Source organism: Thermobia domestica, chromosome 2, assembly GCF_964235325.1.
Source record: "Thermobia domestica chromosome 2, izTheDome1.hap1.1, whole genome shotgun sequence".
In the NCBI taxonomy this organism is placed as follows: domain Eukaryota; kingdom Metazoa; phylum Arthropoda; class Insecta; order Zygentoma; family Lepismatidae; genus Thermobia; species Thermobia domestica.
In genome coordinates, this window is record NC_137455.1 from 182,132,145 (window position 1) to 182,157,082 (window position 24,938).

General features: G+C 35.9%; 1 protein-coding gene across 2 annotated transcripts in view; it reads right to left on the reverse strand.

Moving 5' to 3' along the window:
* Positions 1-21,414, reverse strand: part of wwk (anoctamin 8 white walker) — a 246,261-nt gene extending 224,847 nt beyond the window's left edge. For both annotated transcript variants that reach the window (XM_081748153.1, XM_081748155.1), the window contains exon 1: positions 20,935-21,414. In XM_081748153.1, the coding sequence (XP_081604279.1) occupies positions 20,935-21,031 (97 nt within the window). In that variant the 5' untranslated portion in view covers positions 21,032-21,414. The remainder of the gene's footprint in view (positions 1-20,934) is intronic.
* Positions 21,415-24,938: the final 3,524 nt, after the last annotated feature.

The following is a 24,938-nucleotide window of genomic DNA, read 5'->3' on the forward strand; positions in this document are numbered from 1 at the left end:
ATCACAATCACGTCTGCCATCTTAAACTTTACGCAATTGTCTTAAATGAAAACCATAAAACTTTTTAAATACCAAATTTTTATAGAAATTGGATGGCACTGTTATTCTTTCTCTAGCGCTAAACATTACCAAGTTATGATTTTTTTTGTATCGTTGCAGGTGACTTACTAGCAGAAGATGACCTTAACGCATACACTAGAATGATTTCAACCGCCGTCATCTTGAAAGAACTCCCATCAGCAATGGTACTGTGTTTAATGTGCTGAAGAAATTATAAGAAACCCGATCTGTGGCAGATTTATTTAAGATTGGTATAACACGCACAGACACAGGTGAGACAATGTTGGCATCATTCAATAAAACTCTCAATAAAAGCACGCGTAATGTAGACATAAAAATGTTGTTAATCGGACCTTAATCATCCACATTATGTCAGTGAATAAGTAATTCCTTGATAAGCTGCAACTTCATGAACACCTTACGGAAGAATATCCATATCGTCGTCTGGAATTTGCTCAATGGGCCACAGAACAGTTATGACAAAACTCTCACATTCACCTCTGACGTGTTGTTTATTGATGAGGCAAACTTTTACCTGTTGGTCGAGGTTAACAAATTGTGGTACTGGTTGGGTAGTAATCAATAGTTGTTTGATGCATCCACAGGTGTTCCAGGCAAAATATGATGGTGAGGATGTTACGTGTGGAAAACTCGTGTTGTGGTCTACCCTTCATCGAAGGGACCCTAACGGTGGTGAGTTATCGACACATGTTCCATCACTGCAGGATGGTTCATTTCATAAGTTTTTCCAGCACAATGGCGCCCTAACCCATTATGATGCCTGTGTTCGTGAGTACCTTGATCAACAGTTTCCTAATGAGTGGATTAATAAACGAGGGACTATGGAAAGCCCTCTATTCCCCTGACTTGACGCCACTAGACTACTACCTGTGAGATCATATGAAGTCTGTTGTGTATGAGGTGACCATTAGGGATGTTCAGCATTTCAAGGAACTAATTGTGGCACATGTTTCAACATTACAACCGACACTTTGCCCAAGGTTTTGCGTAACTGGAAACTCAAAATGCATCTGACAATCTACAGGAATAGAGAACACATTGAACGCGTGCGTAAAAGTGCGTGCTCCTTGCCGTATTACTAATGTCTTTTGTTGCGGATGCAACAAAGAAATGATTATGACTTCGTACTGGTTAGTGCTAGAGCAAACCTAACAATGCTATTGAATTTCTATGAAAATTTCCTATTTAAATGGTATACCTTATGCTATGGTTTCTTCGTAAGACAACTGCGTAATATTTAAGATGCCAGATGCCATTGTGATGTGTCCTCAAATATTTTCCTATATCCCTACTTCCTACCTACGCTATTTCTGTATTTTGCAATGTTTGCCATTATTAGGGTGTTTCTACACTTTGCACCATCCTATAAATTAATTTCCCAGTTATTTGGTGAGTAATCTAGGAAAAAATAATAAAATCCTTACTATAAGCATGCTTGTAGTACCCAATTCATGTTATGTGTAAATCTCAAAACAAGTTTGGGGGTCTTGAGGAACGGCAACTAGTAAAACTCAGGTTAGAAACAATTTTAAGTAAAATCTTTTGTATACATGTCCGTATGGGTATTAAAACTAGAAGCAAGTTTTAAAATACGGCAAGTGTAAAGCTCATATTCAGCAATTAGGACATTTTTTATTCCTGTGCATCAAGCTACACCTATAGAAATAACCGAATTCTACAAAATACACTTCTATTCTATTAATATTTATTATAATCTTGAATTCTGATATTCCTGAGAAAATAGATGAACGCTAATGTTAGCTTTCCCATTTCCTAAAAACAAAATAGGCTTGAAAAATATGCGGTTTTCAGTATCAACACTCTAGTATCATCACTTAGTTTTCTGAATTAAAATCATTCATTATTATCACTTCAAAATACTGAAAGTAATTTTCTGTTTAGTCTCTGTTACTATAGTGTTCTGTGACAAAATGTAGTAACTTTAAATGTCAAATTATGGAATTTATTACTCTTCAAAGATGGCCCTTATTAGTAATTTGTTTGGGGAGTGTTCACTTTATGTTGGAATGTTTCCCCCAGGACCGGAATAACCCATCTGGAGCCTGGGGCGAAAAAAAATATGGCCCCTGCTGACGTCGCCTAATACTTTTCTGTGAAAGTACAGTAGGAAAATGAAGAGATTATGTTTCATATTTTTGGTTATATTTTATTTTATGAAAACGATTGTATTTTATTATTTTTTTAAATAACCAGTTGAGATTTTGATCAGAGTAAAGGCCCACCTGGAGACCCATGCTACAGCACCCCTAATCCCCCATTTAATCCGGCCATGGTCTCCCCCCATGTGTTTTGGGGGAAACACTGTGGCTCTCTACCTTTCCTCTTAGAGCGCTTCTCTCGTACATTATTTTCTTTTTCCAGACATTTATTGTAGGACTGTGTATTAACGTACTCAACCAATAGCGATAGAGTAAAACGTGTTTATAAAAGGAAAATAGATTATCGTTTTTCTAAAAAAAGAAAAAAACTAAATTAGCTCTTTAGCTTAACGTCTCATGATTGTGTTTTGTTAGTTAAGTTGACGGATAACATATAAAAGTAAATAATGGTGGAAGAGAATGGGAACAAACGGGTAGACTCCAGAAATATCTGGGAGCACGATGTTGTCCAACATCTCACTGATTTAGGATCTACTCTATATTCTAAGGATGAGTACTATTCCACCCCCTCAGCTAAGCTTCTCACTACTTTTAAAAGACAGTATTTGTTATGTATTTTACACGAAAAAATATGTTGTAAATACAATAAATAATCTTCAAAGTTTACCACATAATGCTTTGTATGTGTAGTCTCGCATTTGATCCAAAAATGTACAATATGACCTTGAGAAGTACACATTAAAAATTGGAATTCTTTATAATAGAAGTAGGTATTTTGGCAGCCGACTAGTGAGATGAAAGGTATAACGAAACCTTTGGTAACTAACAGTTACTGAGTAATGAGCCGAGGAGCTCCTAATAATGAATAGAGTACGACAGCTGCTACCTGCAATGCCGCTGTAGAAGAGAGACAGACACACAGAGACGGAATTATGTAACAGTAATAAATTATTAGATAATGAATAGCTTTGTTTTCGTCGCCGCACATAATAGAAAAATGATTCACTTAACCTCTTCACGGATATGGCATCAAATGATACCACATACTTATCGGGAAAATAATCCGAATTTTTTTCACAAAGAAGAGTGCGAACTGAAGTTAAGTAAAAATAAGTGCTTCAGAATATTATTTTTCCTTACCTTCAGTTTGCACTCTTCTTCGTGAAAAAAATTCGGATTATTTTCCCGATAAGTATGTGGTATCATTTGATGCCATATCCATGAAGAGGTTAAGATTACCCTTTACTTAGCTTCTTACATTAACACAATTTTCCTTGACTCAAGAAAATTGTGTTTGATACGAATTAAACATGATATGAAATTATATTTGCTCAAAGAATAACCAAGTAAGAACAAGGATTGGTAATCGGTCACAAGACTAATTAGTTAGTATAGAACTTACCACATCCACCTTTACCTTACCTAATACTTTAGATTTAATGAATTCAAACTATAGTCTCAAACAAATCCGACAACAATATCATATGGTACTATTAATTTAGTTCTAATTGTGAACTAAAGCTCGAGCGGGAGCTCATGTCATTCGGATCCCACGTTAAAGATGTAGATCTACGTCTCATATAGCCTTGCTGCTGCAAGTGACGCTAAACTCAAATCTACCTAACTAATGAAAAGACTAGGAGCTACAATAACCGCAAAAATTATGCAGTGGTGCATGTCATCAAAGGTTACCACCAGTCAACCTGAGTTCAATTCTCCTTCAGCATAATCATCGATACTCAAATGTTCTCACATGAGGATATCTTGCAGATTGGGTCCAAGATATCCAAAAGTAAATGAAAGTTAGGAAAAATATTTGACGTTAAGGAAACAAACGTTATTTGAGATTGAAAGGAAAATATTCACACTAAACTTTTGAAAATTGTTGTTTAAAATTAATCTCAGATTTTATTTCTTACTAACTGAAATGCTCGTTCTTTGCACGGGCGAATAGTATGCAACCTGGAGCACGATAGAGCTGTTTGGTTCTTTAACTTAATGGGTTTCTTAGATATTCTATAAACTGTGACACCTCATATTACGATACGCACTTTAAAATAACGTATCTCTTATCTTTTAGTCTCTTCCCTATTGAAAATCATGTCAAAACCAACTATGTGGATTTGTATGAAGGACTAACTAATAACTATATGTATTTTACTAACTAATATTCTGCTTTATATACAAGGTTAATAGTAGATGGTATTGAAGATATAGTAAGTTAGTAAAATTCGCTCTGCTAAAGACAGTGAAGAGGATTGCGCGAAACAAAAGTCTAAGGAACTTGTTGATGTAAGACAAGCTACATTTTTTTAAATCATAGGCAATCAACTATGTTTTGCTGCTGTTAGGTTGTATAGAACCTATAGGATCTCCATTAACTCCATTAATGGATTAAGGGATTGACTCCATTAACAAATTCGGTCGAGCTAGAGATAATCACTTTAGCTAGCTTTTGCAAAAAAGAAATAAGAAATTCGCTTTCCGTATGGAGTAACGCACGGACGTACACATGTACTAACATTATAATCTACTAACATTAAACTCTTATAAGACTTACTTAGCGTGATTCTAATAAAGATTCGAAAAACCAACATTCACTATGTTACCCTTTGCTCTGACACGAGAAGGTGCCACAAGTTGTTGCCCAAGTCTGATTGCCACCTAACACATCTGATAGAGCATCATGAGAAATGAAAATGAGCAAAATTTAAGGTGTTATGGATAGGAGCTACGGGACTTCAAAATTTGAATATCCAAAAAATTATATCGTGGAATTGTGTACGTTTAAAGTAAATATCTTGAAAACTGTTAAAGCAATCAAACAAAAGTTGCATAATATAATGAGAACAAAATGATCTATCGAAAACCACAAACAACGTTGCCATAAGTGAAGCTTGCGAACTCAGCATAATGTTTTTGTTTGAAAAAGTATAAACGTGCACAGATTTAAAATGCACTATTATCACTAAACATAACTATGAAGTAATGATCAGCGTGTAAAGTGCAAAGTTCAAACACCAGGTTCCGTAACAGTGAATAATTTTCCTCAGCCTCACCAAACAAATGTTGAGACAGTATATTTCATCTATATAGGCCGTCATATTTCCAAGTTATCTTTCAGTTTCCCATTGTAGTGTTTCTACTTCCAATGTAAACTTGCTGTGACAGAACGTCGTTAATGACCAAAGTGATCGATCGTTGGAAACATGTATTTTTAAAAAAATAATAACATTGAAGATTCTTACGTTTTGTCCGTCTTAAATTAGTGCTGTGTGGGTGATACTGAATTTTATGTAAATGTGAAAAAGTATTTATTCATGTATGCAATAGGACAGACATTGGTAGTGGAGAGTGGAAGGCCACTCTGATTTTCAAAAAGGTCAAATTGTGATTCACGCTTAATTGGAGCAAGTATATCCAAGACTGCCAGTGTATTAGGTTAATTAAGAACATCAGTGTCCAAGTTGGCTCTTCCAGGGCTCCAATACGCCAATAGACAGCCATAGTGTAAGGAATATAAGAATGATTTTAACTATAAATATATCATTATATATCTATGGTCAGTTTTAGAACAACGATGCCGGCGCAGATTTCGTTCTCATTATCACCGTTTCAGCTGAGTGCTTCACCGCATGAAGTATGTTCCATTATTTCTCTGCAAACGATTCTTCTACTTATACGCTTTTGTTCTGCTTCGAATACAAGCTGTGTTACGGGTTGAAGATGCATTTTAATAAGATATTTATATTATTTTCATAACGATCTTTTATATATGTACATTCAGGAAATGAATTAGTAGTTCCCCTTTATGTTTAAGTAGTTTACTTCTTTGTTTTCTTCGACTTCCTGTGGCTGTGACCGGTGTAAATACTTTATTTATTGGTAGTTCAGGATTCGATCCTCAGTAGAAGCTGCCCCGGAAACGAAACCCAATTGGTAGTCTGGATTCGGTGCCGAAAAGGAACCTTAAACAACAGTTATTCATGAAACGAGAAGTTCAGAGCACAAGGGAACTAAGTCCATTTAAGGTATAAGAAAAGAGACTTAAATTTTGTATAATTATGCTTATGTATATGGAAAAGGTAACTGTTTATTTTTTTACATTATAAAAGTTTTCTGAGGAATTGGTGGACATCCTCTCGTGCTAGTCGTAGAGATGAAGTGCTCCTGGTGTGTCTACATATTGGACACTCTCATCTGACGCATAATCATTTGCTGCGTATTGTAAAGAATGCATTGTCCCACTGCGTTTTCGGCACATTCTTATCGAATGTCTTTTACAGACTTCAGAGAACATCACGGACTGCCTCGTAGACTGGACTCTGTATGGCGTGCGACCTTGGTTATGTTGAACGTGCTCCCTCTTTTGTTTACGCGACAGACCTAGCTAACATTCTCTGAGCATTTTAATCTGCCCGTATAACTTTTCTTTTATCTTTTATTGTTTTTTTTCTCTATTTATTGTTATTATTCTCTGTTTTATCTTCCACATTTATTATTTTAACTTTTTGTTTTCATTTTAGCAGTGGATTTTTAAAAAAAAAAATTATATTTGAATACGGTCATTTCACATTTCCGCGCCGAGTAAACCTTGCCAGAGCTGGCGTATATATCATGAAGGGAACATATAGCCTTGCTGTTGACGCCCCAAATTCAACTCTGCACCATCTATCCATACATTATAAGAGGTATTTATCCGGACATGAATCACTTAATCTCTGAAAGGAGCTTCATATAAAGATCTTAGAGATGAAATACGTTCAAAATAACTGAAAAGGAGACTTGATTCTTTTGTGCACTGAACGGACCAAATTTTTAAGCACAAATAAAAATGCAAGTGTTTGATATATTATCAATTGTAACTGGTAATCCATTAAATACACTGGTACTTTCTATCTAAAAACTCGTTATATGTAGTAGTGCGCTATTTTGAAGGTTTTAAATGTTTTACTTCAACAACCACTGCTTCTTTTGTTTCATTAACTAACCTTAATTCTTGAAAGATCAATAATCGTGTGATGAAACGATACATCTAGTATATTCAGTTGCTACTAGGATAAGTCAATGGACATTTCTAGACCTTGCATGTGTAATAAATAATGTATAACAGAAAATGATCTTTAACTTCATTCACAGATGAAATTCCTTTTTTTTTTTCCTGTGATTCGATGTCAACTGCGTAAGGCAGAGTATTCTTGTGAATAATTTCCACATCTTCCAGAAGCATGGATAGCTTAATGAGGCTTTTGTTTCGTTCAAAGGATTATCTCTTGCTAGCTTATCTCTTATGAAAGCATGATTTTTATTCTCCCATCAGACAAGAGCTTGTGTCGCTAAACTGTTGTGTACATTCATTCTCCTGAGTTATTTTAATGCCTGAAATCTTCCTTTCATCGTTTAACATCTTTCTTACACTTTTTCATCCAACTTACTTTGATGTGATTATATTAACGCTAGTGTAGTCACAGACTGCGGAAAAGATGTGTAGTTAAATATTTATACCAACATCTGTACTCCATGGATTTTAATTTTTTTAAATAAATATATATATATATATATATATATATATATATATATATATATATATATATATATATATATATATATATATATATATATATATTTCGCAGCTTCTCATTTCTAAACGTGTACAATGATTTTCCTCAAATGACAAAATTTTTCTGTACTTTATATGTAACGGAATCGATCTACCGATGCCAGTCCGAATCAACAATAACAAACACCATTTCAGAATTCTCTGTTTCTTGCTCTGGATTACTTTATCTTTTTAAAGAACCAATCTTTAAATATGTTTTCATTTTAACGAAATGTTATAAACATCTACCTTCATAATGAATGCAATACAGCGTGAACATCCTGCAAACCTAACGAGTAACGTACTAACAACAGTCATAAGTATTAAAAATTCGATTACAAATGACCTCTAAGTTTGTTGAAATCAGATTTAATCTTAAAACATTAATTTCAGCTAAGCTTATATTTTTTACACCGAAACTGTTGTTTTCTCTCCCTCAAACTCTCAAACAATTGAAACTCTCAAAGTTCTGGAAAGGCTTATCTGTAATGTCCAACTCAAGCAGTATTTGCTAGTATTTTTCTTCGTGCTTTTGGCTTATGGATTAATGGAAGTCGTTTGGCTGCGTGAATGGGTGGGTTATTTATTGGGTTACCAACATATAAATTCATGGAAACTGTCGTGTTTCTTCACGTGTTTACGCAGCATGTCTACGAGGTTCAAAGCGTCTGCTGTAATCGATTTGTGGTCGGGGAAGCAAGAGTTAGGTTGATTCGCATATTGCTTGCTTAAAAGTGTCAGTTTTATTCAATACTCATCCTTACTGAAAGAGGACGAGTTCACCTTAATCTACCAGTCACGTGAACTGAGCAGTGTAGTCAATATCGTACGCATTTGTCGTGTCTTAAAACTTGTTTTTATCATTTTAAAAATTACTGTTTCGTTTTCCAATCATTATGTGCCTATATTTCTAACCCAGATTGTAATCATACCAGACTCGTAGTCAGAACATTATGACAGGATAATTAAGGTAGTTTTTCGGGGAGCTAACTTGAGTTTATTTTACAGTTATAGTTTTTAAAAAATTATATACGATATTAGATCATCTCGTAAATGTTATTTCTCATAAATACGATTTTCCTTAATGAGCTACGTAGAAATGAAAGCATTTGAAATGCACGGAACAAAACAGCATACTTTAGTGTGATTTTAACAGCTTCTGAAAATTGATTATAAGTGAATTTTATCGAAGGTATATAAAATATAAGTGCCTGGAGAAGACAAAACGATATAGAGTTTTCATGAGAAGAAAAAAGGAATTGATTTGATATATAATTTTGAGTTTATTGTCTCTTTCAGCAGCGAGGGTGTATGAGACGAGAACCTAAAACTTAATGTGGTATCCAAACCACATTGGCTCTTGCCAGGAATGAATCCAGATCTCCTTTGCCATACGTTAAGCGCTTAGCTGTGCAAAAGCTAAAAGAAAATAGGAAAATCAAAGCAGAAAAATTAGCACAATATGGTGCATCTGACTTTTCTAAAAAAAAAATGTTTAATCCATCCCTTATCCATGCAAGGAATCATTGGTAAGCCAATAAGGACAGAAATCTTAACAATAACCAATTTAAAAAACTATCAATTTCTCTTGGAGAAAGATTAAAGTTTAAAATTGGGTTCCCTATTCCGTTTCAAGATAAGATCGAAGATCGAATAAGCAAGATTTTGTTTGCTTGCAATGAAATAATCTAGAACAATTTTCTTTTTACTATTTTTAATTTTCGAATATCTTCCTTTTTAAAACAAAGTACTGGAAGTTTCAGGAGAACTGAACCCCTTAGCCACCCCGTAGCTACGAGCTTCAATACTGGTAAGTTACGTGAAGTTCATAATTAATCAAGGATTTAGCATCCGGTAAGGATTTACATTACACCTCTTCAACAGGTGCTAGAGTTTCGATAACGTTTACATTGCTACTCGTAGATCCTTACTATTATTCCCAGAGAAGCAAACTTCTGAAGTTTTCGTATGTTTCAGTTGGAGTTGTACTTTGAAACAAAGTTCGTTGATCACCGTTGAATGTTTTATGAACCTCATCTTCTCTGAAGTAAAGCAAAGAAAACATCGTCACATTGCAATTTGTTATCTGCCTCCAATTGTTACGATATTAGCTATGCGTTTTATGACAATTCAAGGTGCATGCTTCTGAATGGCCGAATTGTTAGCAGGCGTGTTACCTTTATGCATTTGGTACCAGGTTTGATTCCGGAAGATATACATAATTTTAGATTTCCCTCTAAAATGTAGAGCTACTTTAATTTAGACGTAGCGAACCGCAGTTTATAGCTCTAAAGTCAGAGGTAATGGTTTAGGACCCATATAATTCAATTGAATGTTTTCTATCTTCGCGGCAATAGCATCAGAGAAGTTAGTTTACTTTTAATTATGAATTGCAGTCCCCAAAACACCACATGAGGCAATTAGGAATTTGGTAACTGGCAATTTACAAATAAAAATAAACTGGCTTCTTTGATGCAATTGACGCTAAGATACAAGACATTTATTATTCGATTATGTTGCCCCGAAGATGTATATTACTCTTCACATTATAACCATAAACTTATTAATAAATATATTAACATTGTATTATATCTGAATCTTAGTTTGGAAGTCTGAGTAAATTAAATCGATCCTTTCACGTAGTGTTCTTTCCTATGCAGAGCTTAATTGGCATTGGTCATTATGGTTAAAAGTAATGACCCCATTTTATAGCAAGCTAGAAGTTGTGGTACCAATACCTCGAAAAAGCAGCATTTTAGTTGTCGTTGTTCGGTACCAAGGGTACATAACAGTTTTACACGTGTGATTGATCCAGAATATGGGGTGCGGATGTTACTCTATAGCATTGACGAAGCACAGTTTGAATTCTTGATTCTACAAGTATAACCTCATATAAGACGACAAATTGCCATAATAGCTATGCAATCTGTCTTGGGATTCCATCACCATACACCGACAAATGTTCCTGTGTTGACTTTACACTTCTTGAAAGGGTCAAGAATTGATGTTAATGGATCATGTTCACATAGAAATTGGTCTGAAGTGGCAAATCTTAACAGTGCGGGAGACAGGTCCGCAATTGTTATAAATAGCATGAAGTAGCATTCCATGGTTGGGGTTGAATAAGCCATGATGATTGCATTCTCCTAAAACAGCGTTCTCAAATTTTTCTCAACCAAGGACCAGTTTTATTAGTCAAAATATTCTATAGACCGCGGTACTTTTATCCCCTTCGAGAGCAAATATATATATGCTCATGTCAAAAACTTAAAGAAAAGTTAATTTCGAATAGTAACCCTTATGTCATGTTGATACTGTGAATGTCAGATATCGAGCTGGCATGGCTGACTGAAATGACGTAGGTACAGCCCATTTAGTAACATATGTGCCTCCTATTACTGCGACAAAATTAAGAACATCCATAGCAGGAGAAACAAGTAATCATTGAATTGTTTTTGGGAGTGTGGAATGTATATCGGCTATAGAGAACGTGTCCTAGGAACATACGATGGGCCAGAGAACACATGTGAATGACGTAATGCGCAATGACGTAATGACCATTGGTAGATTAGACATGGGAGAAAGCCCACTGGGTGTGTTGGGAATTTGAATGTTTCTCGCAGTGTTGTGCCGCAACTATATAATCGTTTTCTGGCTGATGAAAACCTTGAAAGGTAGTATATAGAAGTTGTTGACGTACAACAACGGCGCGTTAGGATTTTCATCTGATTTTAAATGCTCAACGAAGACTAAGAAGCACAACAAATACACTAGCTCGAGACCTTGCAGCCCACGAATACGTCAAACTGTATACCGACGGTTACACGAATGCATTATGTATGCACGCCGACCAGCAAAATGTATTCTTCTCAAACAATAGCAGCATCAGTCACGCCCACAGTGGTGTATAGCCCACAGTGAGTGGCCCAGAACAGTTGAGTAGTGTACCCTTCAGTGATGAGTCACGATTCAGTATGGAAAGTAATTCTTATCGTTTGTTTAGAGGGCACCAAGAATACGATACCATCACCATGTTGAAAGAGACAGTTATGCAGGTCATGATAAAAGCATTCATGTGATCCAGCAGCTGACGGAAACAGCTGAGATCTACAGAAATAATCCTTGAACATTACATTCAAATATTCCATGGTGGATACAATCCTGAATTTCGTTTAAAGAATGGTTATGTACTCCATATAGAGCACAGTTGGTGAAGGATTGATTACTTACAGGATGAAGACATCAAGAGTCTCGAGTGGCCAGTGCTATCACTAGGCCTCAATCATATTGAACATGCAATGGATGACCTCGGACGACAGATTGAAGCAAAATCTTTGAGTTTTACGTCCCACGGTCATGCCGGTTAGGCTAAAGGAGACGGTGATTATGAGAAATGAATGAAATGGTGGAATGAAGAAAGTGGGAGGAAACGGGAGAACCCCGAGAAAACCCACGCACACGGTGTTTGTCCACCACAAAGTTCACTTGGCGGGAGCAGGGTTTGAACCCGGGACCCCATGCACTAGAGGTGAACGCTCTACCACTTAATATTTATTATACTCTGTCATCCACTGATCCACCGCGGCCCCCTGACAGATTGAAGCACCTCCACAATGGTTAATTGCTGTAACCACACTCGTATTGATAATTTCTGATATTGAAATGGTGTATTGATAATTTCTGCCAACAAGAACCCGGACTGGCGACAGCATTAGATGGTGATCCACATAACGTAGGTATATTCATTTAGATGTTTTCAGTATTCATTGCAAGCGTTTGTTTTGTCCGGAATAGGAGATCCGAATTCAATTCCCAGCGGAAACTCTTGTAGTTTGGAACTCACGTTAGCTGTATATCCACGTCTTATATAGCTTCGCCTGCTGAAAGGGACGTTAAACTCAAAATCAAATCAAATCAAATATGCTTCTGAGCGAGCAGAAACATTTTTGTTCGTGTTATTACTCTTATTCACACACTCTCTTAAATTTTGGACACGAGTGTAGTATATATACACTCATAAAAAATTAAATTAAAGACAACTGCCGTCCTGGGAAAATGACACTGTGCTCGGCTCGGCAAATACAATAGAAGAGCGAGTATCTACAGCGAGGACGTCAGATCTCGTACGGCGTATGAGTAACAGTTGGCTACAAGATGGGTAAGATACAAGGCCTCAGCGCATTTGATTGCGACCAGATTGTCGGGCCAGACATATGGGTCTATCCGTCTCTGAAGTCGTGCAGGTGGACTTTCTAAATGCCACCATATCAGGAATGTACCGAGTGTACATTGATTCAGGCGAAACCCACCGCTGGCAGGGGGTAAATGGCATTGATTATGATAGTGGTTTCACCGTCGGGTAGCTAGGATGGTGAGAGCGGATAGATAGGTCACAGTGCAGCAAATCACTCGTCAATTCAACCCTGGACAAGGACGTGAAGTAGCCATATTATCCACAACCATCTTCTCGCCCTGCGTACTAGCATCCCATGAGAAAACCTAAGCTCATCATCCATCACAAGGCAAAACGACTGACATAAACAAGGGAACACTGCCATTGGACACTCGAACCAAAGGAAAAAAGCCTGACAAGATGAGTTGCTGCATGCCAATAGCCGAGTACAAATGCACTGTCAATCACACGAGCCAATTGATCCTTCTTGGTAGAAACGTAAAACTCAGAATGTGGTGATCTCCTTTTATAGGGACTGTCCATGTGGGATGGAATGGGACCCCTAGTACATCTGGCAACGTCCCCCACCTTCTGTCACATCTTTATAGAAATCTGGTGTCAGATTCTTATTTACCCTTTTGCTCACCTTGAACAGACTGAAAGTGATATATAACTGCAGTAAGACAATGCTCCAAACCTTTGCTTCCGAATTAAGATTGACGGTTTGATAGGTACTCCACAGATCTGAAGATGCTTGCCTGGCCCCCGAGGAGCTCCGATCTAAATCCCACTTAGCCGATCTGGTATGAGTCGAAAGGGGAGTTCCTGACCTGGAACCTAGTCCGACCAATCCTCGTAGATTATGGGAGGCTGTGTAGCGATCATGGGTCAGAACGGTTTCCTGACGCTTCCAGTGTCTTGTGGAATACATCTCATGCCTCACTCTTGCCGTTATCATAGCAAGACGGAGTGCTACATGCTACTAACCAGGGGTCTCTAATTCAATTGCTAATAAGTATATTTATTCGATTGCTATAGCAATTCAATTGCTATATCGTATTTATTATAATTTCCTTAATTTTGTATTGATATTCATAGAAAAATACATATTAGATTTGTAATAATCAATAGCTATCAAGAATATGATATATTAATACATATGTATAAGCTATTAGAATTGTGTAATCTTTAATCTATTATTAACATGATGCATTATTTGTATAAAGCGCTATATATTTTTGAGATTATTAACTATAACATGTGATGTATAATTACCTTGAATTCTTTTGGCAGAAATCATGTTCAGCCTAAGAGGACCTCAAAGGCAGACAAATAATTTGGACTGCATCCAACAATGCCGTTAACATATTGAGCTGTAGTTATGAAGTTTGCTTTAAATGAAAGTATAATGTAAGTTGGTCAGAAATTAACATCGAAATTTTAAAAATCATTTTGGTACTCACTTGACGCAGAATTCCATTAAAATAATACATTTTTCTTAAAAATGGAATCTTCAATAAAAAAGAAATAAAATAATGGCTTCTTCTACTTCAATTAAAAACAATATTTTCTTTTATTTGATCACATTAAATTTTCTTTCGTTTCGACCCGTGAAGCAACCACATTAATGTTAGTATGATAACGTATGATATGTGCATCATTGCGGTTATATCTGGTGTTCTTAGGCACTACGTCTTAAATTAAGTGCCCCCCTACTGACAATGTTGGATTTAACACCAACGAATAGTAATCTGATATTAGCTTGTTCGAACGCGTAAATCCTTCAAAATCTCTTATTTACTTTATATGACTCTCTTTTGACAGTCACTCTAAGCATAAAACGATGCATCTTCTAGGTTAGAATCAATGTTTGCATCTTTTTGTTCTCTTATCTGCCCTATTAAAGAACCAAATTGTTCCGTATATCCACCTCTGTTCAACAAATGATGGTTAAATGTGGGTTGTATAGCATCGTCTTCTCAACATATTTTAAAAGAAGCAAAACATTGCCTCGGACAAACGGGTGGGTTACCATTTCCTCAGTTTTAAAATTATTTTAAGAAATATTTATACCATCTTATATCATATTTTTCCTACATTTGTGCTATAGTCTGAGTTGGCTGGCCGTGAGATTCGAACCCGGGACTTCATTATTACGGAGCACAAAATGTGAACTGTTTGTGTCTATCTTGCTAAGGGGCCATCCTCTAGTTAATGCTTAATTTTGAGTATGTATTTAAAGTTTACTTTTCTCAGAATAAATATATAAGAAGGGACATGCCGCCAATTTGAATATCTTTAGAACAATTTTACAGTGAAATATAGTTTATTACTTCATTTAGGACTTTCCGTTAATAACGGAAAGATTTTGAGAACAAGAATTTTAGGAATGATCCCAAAAATGGATCAAAAGATTGAGATATTGGTCACGAACTTTAGGAATGATCCCAAAAAATGCATCTGAAAGGTTGCGATCTTGGCCAATAGTTAGTTTTTGGATCAGGGGGACACAAAATTTTTAAACGGCCCCTATATCGATTTTTCGGAATAAGCACATCATACTGAGTTAAGTGATAGTTTTTTTTAAATATATATATACTAAATGTAGTTCTCCAGATATAAGGCCTACAAAAAATTGCCTGAAATATATTGGATCTTAATTAATATAATGAGAAAGAAAACTCAGAAAATTTTCCGAATAACATTGGATATTGGATGGAAAATTTTCCATTGGATGTTATACAACCCAAAAGGATCCAATGGAATGTGGGTTGTCTATGTTTCCGGCGCAATCTCACTTCAATAGTAAAAGCCGCTGTTACAGTTAGTTGTCATTCTCTGTGCTTTTCTGAAAACTACGTGGATGTTCAATAAAAATGTGTCAATAGTGCCAGAAATAGCAGAGAATATCTCTATCTATTTACACATATCCACATACAAACAGATTAAACATCTAACATTTTTCTTAAAGTTGGATTGGAATAGGCTAATTACATTGGATTGATTTGTAGTCTAATATTCCCTCCACCACCGAGAATATATGAACTCCCACTGGAAATCGAACTCGGGTCTCCCACGCCAAAAGTGTCTGTGTCTAATAATGTGACTACAAGAGAGCTCTTAGCTAATTACAATTTCATAATTGACTCACAATATAGTTAGAAAAATTTGATAGAGTAAGATATCAGCCTTAAGTTGGAGTTTAGTAAAGGTTATGTGAGAGTTACGACGCCAAAAGGGAGCACCTGTCCTGTGATTACTCCGGCTCCCTCCCTGACTGCCTCCAGACATGTTGTGTTATAATATAGGTCAAGTAATACAAAGTTGTCCTTTTCGGTATATAAAAAAAATAGCTGCCCTTCCTCCAAAATCCTCTGGCCCTCTGTTTGTCACCTAAGAAATTAAAGGTGGCTTCGTCATTGTATTTGAGACGTGGACCTTCAGCTCAACGTGGGATCGAAACCACAAGAGCTCTCATAGGGAATCGACCCCGGTCTCCCGCACCCAAGACTATTTAAATTTCATTAATTCGGAATAGTGCAGGTAATTTGTGCCATAGTTGGACCAAAATCTATTGAAATGAGTGTAGCACAGAATGCATTCATTTTTTGAATAAAACTTGTATAATAGAATGTTGTAATGGCGAAAGGTTTTAGTTATTATTATGGGACCAATAAGTTTCTCGATATCATAGAAGTATCAGAATGACCTCTTAATATTTTTAGTTGGATTTGGCAATCACCTGTTGTTCAGAAAAATAAACATTTTTAATAATCGAAATATAAAACTAGGAGGATTTAAGAAAGCAGAAACACGAACTGTTAAATATACAGAGTAAACAAAACAGCGTTAAAGGAGAATGATGATAATTTCTAGGTAAAAATTGTGCTGACATCCTCCATTTCTTTTGGCACCACTAGAGCAACACATTTTGAAAAATGACATCAATGAAGTCTATGAACTATTCATATTTAGAGTAAATATTAAAAGCTGTCCAGAAATGTTAACAATTTAAACGCCTGAATTCTTCCAATTATAATTGTTCATATGTTGCGCTAATAAATATTTAAACGCAAGAATAAATGTAATGGTTTTGATACTGCAAGAATAAATGTAATGAAAGGAAATGAAATCTTTTAAGTTTTACGTTCCTTGTTTATGCCGCCTAGGCTAAAGGAGAAGATAATAATGAGAAATGAATGAAATAGTGGAATGAAGAAAGTGAGAGGAAACGGGAGAACACCAAGGAAATCCACGCACACGGTGTTTGTCCACCACAAAGCTCACTTGGCAAGAATAAATGTAATGTTTTTGATACTGACATATCATGAATGCTTGAAATACAAACTTTGCATTTATTAATTACGGAAAATACATTTTACTGTTTACAGAGTTTCCAATGTTATTTTAATGAGAACTACAACAAGCATGATATTTGTGCTTGTACCCCTTCCTTCACAAAGCTGGAGATTGAGAGAGGCAGGTGATTTTAGTATACGTTGACGAGACCTTCCCGTAATTTAATCACAAACGCAAAATAAGAGACGGATCAGTTTGACTATCGCAACGTAAAATACAAGGCGAACTACTGGGATTACGATATTGTTGATGTTTCTATAGTTTAAAATCGTGTTTAATTAAGAGTCCATATGAGATATGAATGCACAGCTGATCGAGAACTCGAACCATATCGTCCCCCGTCTCGCTGTCCTCCTTCTTCCTAAAGTAGCTAGGGCGCGTGGCTTTGGTGCACACGGACTCAGATTTGATTTCTGGTAGGAGAGCATCAAACGAGCTACAGTGTTTCGAATCCCACTTTTGAAATAGACCTCGTCCTATATATGCTCGCTGATGAGAAAAGATCTAAATACAAATTAACTAATCAAACTGAGATCTCACCGAGATCGAATCCGGGCCCGCCACGGGAAAAGAGATAGCGCTATTTTGCCCCGAGGGAACACCCGCAAACAGAAGGACACATATTTTACTACTGAATTATTACTGTATATAGTCGGCAAATCTGTACATTTTCCATGCTTATTATCTGTATTATCTTCTTGGTTGATGCAGATTTGTTAAACGAAAGAGAACCCATCTTGTGGTCGTTAAAATTAATGTGTGCGAGGGCGCACCGTGGCTCAGTAGTAGACTGCTTACGGGTAGTCTCTGGTTTGATCGCCAGCTAAGTAAGTTTGTGGTGGGTAACACCATGTCCGTGGGTTTTCTCGGGATACTCCAGCTTCCTTCCACATTCTCACTCTACCAATTCTTCCATTATCATTCACTTACCTTAATCATCCTTCTCCCTTAACTTAAAAGGCGTAATAGTGAGACTATATCATATCTTTTTTCTTAATGAGTAATAGTTTTTGAGGGCCTGATCAATAGCTCCAGTTATTGCAATACTGAGAAACACACACGCACCTATTATATATATATGGGCACGTAGTCGGACCCCCCATTCGAAACCAGAAATGAAAAAATAAGGAAGGATGAAACAAAAAGAAATGAGAAAAAGAAGAATCAGCGTTAAAAATAAGAAGTTACAGCAAGCTTTTGGTTACTCTTTCTTATGAGGAGAATTGTATTATTTGCAATACATGGTGGCGGATGAGCCGGATATTCTGTAAAAGTCAGGTAATTTGAAATTTCTAGAGAAGTTACGGAACTCTCAGAATTTAGGAAAATTTCAAGCTTTCGAAAGCATAGTGCCGTTCTGTAACAGTGTGGATATTTTTTAAATCAACTTTTTGTCATCGCTTCTCTGCAGTATCAAACTTCTCCTTTAATTGGTTACTTGAAACAGACAATAGTTGGCTGTATAATAAAAACAGAAAGTTACGTGGAAAGAAAGTTCTGTTAATATTTGATTCAATAGTGAAATGAACCCAGATATTATAAAATATTTTACAAGACATTATTGGATATGTACTTTTTATAATAGTAAATAGTATGTACTTTGTATAATAGTTGAGGTCATAATGAAAGGGTATTTGTTATATTTGGATGAACAAAGAAAGGAGCGTAAATAGTGGAAAATATTTTTCAACGCTTTTTCTATTCCTTTATTTGAGATTTCTTTATAGTTTGTTATTAAAATACTTACTAACATATCCTCATTTTATTGTCCTAACAAACCAATATATGTGGCCAGTAAAATAGTTAGATTGATCGAGCTCCTGGTATGATAACCACAGTATTTCATGTCACGCCCCATCTCCCCCCGATTACGAAATGCTGGGTAAACGAACCAATATATGTTGCCAGTAAAATAATTTAGAATGATCGAGCCCCTGGTGTGATGACCACAGAATTTCATGTCATGTACTTCCCCTTTACGAAATCCTGGCTACGTACCTGTATATATATATATATATATATATATATATATATATATATATATATATATATATATATATATATATATATATATATATATAATCAGAACAATCTATTATAGGTTGTGACATTCTACTTACGAACATTTCTTTCGAAATGTTTCATTGAAATTAAGTGTACTGTAATTCATTATACCTAAGTAATTCATTTTACCATCTCTACTGTAATATTTCGACGCGGACTTAATACAAAGGGCTAACTTATGATCAAACATTTTTTTTTTTCGTGAATGATAGAACGTATGTACTCGATCATGTATTTGTCGAAAGAATTGCTAAATGAGTTGTCTCAGAATATTTTGATAGTATTCGCGAAACAAATATCTGCAAACCCTGGTACTACCACTTCATGCGCAACAACCTAAAAAGGGTAGACGTACCAAAATAGGATGTCATGATATATCTGTAGTTGTAATAAAAATCACATAAATTATCCACTATGACAGTCTCGTAGTGCATATATAAATCGACTTAAAAACTACAACATTTATATTAAGAAATTTGACCCAAATTCATTTTGTACAAGAAGATTCTTTATTAATAAAATATAGTTCCCTTTTATTTTTATTGCCCTGGAGAATTTATGTTAATTATAGTTTGAGTTATTAAATTGTATTTGTTCTACATTGTTGAAATAAAAACAACCTTATTTTTTAATTTTAAATGATTAAGAATAACGACGTAAAATTAACAAACTAAAATATAAAAACAAAACTAAATTCAATATGAAGATATTTAGGATATGAAGTAATTCTTTTTCACTGAAAGAATCTGATAAAATATCAACGCTAGTTTGATTTTTGTAATAGCAATGTGAATTTACACATTTGATGGTGTAAAATAAATAAAGAAAATTGAATTAGGTTAAGAGGTTTGTCGCCTACAGCGTCGAAAGTTCCCACTTCAAAATTCTTTCTCCGTAAACACATAACATTTTAAACACCTGGTTCTTGGTTACGCGAAATCGATCCAAACACAGCGATATAGAAGTCACTTTCCTAGTTGTGAACAAAAATCACAGAGAACGGGAATGTTTTCTTTCAAAGAGTCTTAGGTTTAATATGAAAAATACGACGTGTGTGTTTTACGCATACAACTCAACCAATGCATATATATAAAGTACGCATATCTTACATAAAATAAAGAGTATGTAAGTATAAGGGCAAAAAAAGTAAATGAACAATTTGATTTCATTGTTTTATGTAACGTATTCACTCAACTACTCACTAAGTAGCGTAAATCTGATACACCTGCATTCGCGTGAATGCCGTCAACTTGATAAGTCGACACTTACGGAGGGATTAATCATGTTGGTTGATGGTCTTCCAACTTTTAACGCATTAAACTCGCATGTATTTCAACTTATTTACATACTTGCTTGTAATAATTTACAAAAAATATATAAAAATATAATTAAACAAATCAATCATGGGCATTCTATTTATATAAAGTGAAAAATAACAGACAGAAGTATCACACAGGCAACAATGGTGCAGAAGTGGGCGTGAGCTTTCAAGCGATACCTCACTAACACACAAAAAAACCTTGATTATTGATACTAACCCGCTGCGAGAGTTTGCTTTGCGCGGGATAACGTCTTCCGATGACGTAGAGACGAATCTTCGTCCAAATCTTGTTTATCGGCCACTTTCTCAGTCATCGTTCACCCGCGATATAAAATCTTGTTACACAACCACCAAACAGAAAAAAAAAACATTCACAGGTAGAAAAATAAACACATATTGCTTGCCTTCAGCATAGCCACCGCACTAGATTCCGCTTTCTCGCGCTTTGGTTCTCACTCGCACCTGCAGATAGCGTTCGTGTCGCCAGTTCCGATCGACCGCTTCTCTTTCTGACACGGAAATGGATGTGCGCCAGCAGAAGCAATGAAAACTCTAAAGCAACAGAATAGATGTTGTCTTGTGAAAAGTACACAGGGCTCTTTAAAATAGTCAAGCCAATTTGTTTCTAGTGATCGTTCTTCAGGTGTTGTTATATATCTTGTATCAAACGTAAAGGGAAAGATCAAAGTATATGTGTGAGTCGGATTTTCATTCAAAGAAATATAGCTAGACTCGTCCTCATAACGAAGAGAAACGTTTTCTTGGCGTTGCTGCAGAAAATAATCTTGGACATTTTCCAAAAAATTGGTTTCTGAAGGAAGGAAATTAAATGATTTTTTTTTTAATGTTTCAATGTTTACCTCTTGGTTCGGTCGTGCAAGACTCTTTTATTTTTAAAAAATCTGTTCCAATTCCCCTCTTTCTTTAATTTCAAGAAGATATTAAAACTGAAAGTTAATAACGGGAAGGTGCAAACATTCACTACCAGTGAATTGCCGGAACAAAATTGAGAGACTACGAAAAAGAACGAGAACTCAAATTTTAAATAAAGTTGCCGAAACAAATTAATTTTATGATATATAATTATTTTGAGTTTCTTCTTATGCATTTATTATTGACACTTAGTTGTGAAAAATTTCTAAAATCCATAGTTCGTACATAAAAAGTTAAATTATAGGAATTAAATAGGAATGAAAAAATAACTTGTTTGTCTATAAGAAAGAAGAAAAGCAAGTTAAGCCCGTTGAAAGTATCTTATATTATTTAGGTTCTATTAGTATATTAGGCTCTAATAATAATAGGTAATTTCAAATTGTACAGTCAGCGACAGTAGAAACTGGAGGTTGGATACATAAGAAATGATAGCTTTTTCCAGTAGGAGAATAGTTTCACTCGATGTCTGATAGTTGGACAACCAACATGACAGCAAATACGTGCCCGAAAACATAACATGCCAGGATATTCCTCCATTTGGAGGAAAAAGTATTACTATCTGAGAGCATCACTTAGAGAAACAACCACGAGATAAATCTGCAGAAAATCCATTCACTTTAAGATCAAAGAGATAGGAATTAATGCAAAGGAAACGAAAACAATAATACGCATCATGCAGAGACCGAAAAAGTATGGAAAGCTAAACAAAATGAGAAAAGAAGGAAAGAGGGAAAGGAAAGAGCAAAAGACATGGGAATAAATTAAATTTTAACACTTAAGGATAAACAGTGTCCGTCTTTCCCCCTGACCCCATCGTGGGTTTTCTCCCTTCATAGGATAAATCTCTTTCAGTATCAAACGCGAACATAATTTATAGCGTTGAAAAAAATTAACTCAGTCTACGCCGAGACTCGAACCCCACACCCTTAGAATGACAGTCTCACGCGGTATCCACTTACCTACACAGGCTCTATCTATAAACCAGCTCTTACCCGCGCTGTTATCAAACGTGTTAAATCAGCCATTGTCGGTGAATCACCCCAGTTCCATTTGAAGTTTAAATTTTATTTACCTCACTTAGCCATCTATGGGTAGCAGTCCCCTTGCTTTCATAAAAAACATTTGTTCTGTAGATTAAAATCAAGAATGAATTAATCTGTACTCTTGGGAGCTTACTGGTGCACCAACATATCTATCTATCTATCTATCTATCTATCTATCTATCTATCTATCTATATATATATATATATATATATATATATATATATATGTGTGTGTGTGTGTGTGTGTGTGTGTGTATATATGTGTGTGTGTGTCGAATTGATTTTGGATTAAAAGAGCGACTTCGTAAATTTACGGAACGCGTGTTAACACGACAGTAAGGACATCTCGTAACGTTGTTAGGTAACACACGCAGTGTAAATAAAGTTTCAAAACCAGAAGACGGAAGATATGCCGTGGGTAAGTCGATAAGACGTCTGCTTGCTGAGTGCAGAAATTCGGGTTCAAATCTTGGCTGTTACGTTTTTTTTTTTTTTCGCTCCGTTGAAAATACATTTCTATATTTTTGCGTTTGAAATTGCTTTCTTTCATTTTTTGTAGATTATCTTAAATTAGTGAAGGCCAAGTAAGGTCAGATTACATATATGTCTGCTTTATCTGTGTGTACAGTCCAGAGATGGAGTGAGTCAATTGGGTCAAGATTTGTGAGTAGGTCAGTGGATCGTGGGTCAACAGGACGTGACTCACTGTGACACACCACCCCCCGTGACCTCTCTGACTCACACTGACCCTACGTTTTAAATTTTAAGGTCTCCCTCTTTATTCGGCCTCCCTCCTTATTATTAAATTCAATGTATAGATAATTATTGAGTTGAGTTGATTTTGAGTTTAGCGCCCTTTTCAGCAGCGAGGCTATATGAGACGGGACCTACTGATTAACATAGAAACCGAAAAACGTGAGCTCCCGTTGGGAATCAAACCAGGGTCTTCCACGCCACAGGCATATAATAGTGTCTTATATAGCAGTTAATATTTTTGCTATAAAGTATCAAATAACTAAACATTTGATGTAAATAAATGAGAAACCTAAAATATTGCAGATTACTGCAATTGCGATTTAATTCAATTTAAGCATTATACATCCATATGATTGTTAAAGTTGCTTTATAAAGATGCAGATTATGAATTATAGTAATTTTTTCAATGAAATGAAATTAAATTAAGTTTGACGTCCCATGCTTATGTCGGCTAGGTAAAGGAGACGGTGATGATGAGAAGTGAACGAAAATTGTGCAACGATGTAGGTAGGAGGAAACAGGAGAATCCTGAAGAAACGAACGCACACGGTGTTTCTTCACCACAAATCTGACTTTGTGCAAGCTGGGATCGAACCAAGGACCCCATGCACCAGAGGTGAACGCTCTACCACTAAGCCACTTTGGCCCTATGAAAAATACAACCATATTTATTCTCTCTCTCTCTCTCTCCATTTTTATATAGGTATCAGAAGCATGAATAATTTTCATTTTGGGGGGGTGCGGTGGCTCAGTGGTAGAGCGTTCACCTCCGGTGCTTCGGGTCCCTAATTCGATCCCAGCTCGCGCCGTTTGGACTTTGTGGTGGACAAACGCCGTGCTGATGGGTTTTCTCGGGGTTCTCCCGTTTCCTCCCACTTTCTTCATTCCACCATTTCACTCCTTTCTCATTATCACCGTCTCCTTTAGCCTAACCGGCATAACCATGGGACGTTAAACATAAAGATTTCATTTTATTTCAATTTTTGTTTTGAACGTATGGTTTCAAGTTGGTATTAAACTCAGAACTCTTATCTTAATGAGTTGAGTTGATTTGGAGTTTAACGTCTCTTTCAACAGCAAGACCATATATGACGTGGACATATTGATTAACGTAAAACCCGAACCATGTAAACTCCCGCCGTGTGGTGGTGATTGTGATTTTGAGTTTAACTGCCCGGTCAGCAGCGTGGCTATAGGAGACGTGGACCTACTGATTAACATGGAATACGAAACACATGAGCTCCCACCAGGAATCGAACCCGGGTCTCCCACGATAAAGTCGTGCGTACGCTAACTCCCACCGGGAATTGAAATCTGTTCTCATTGTAAGAATGTTAACGTTCCTTATTTTACCGGTTTTTGTATAACTTCATGGACCAAATTTCACAGAAGTAAATCCCCACGGTAAGCAGGTTTGCATATCCAGACTCCTAAGTATGAAAACATTTACGCTCACTTCAACCTCAAACAATTCATGAATTGAAGAATA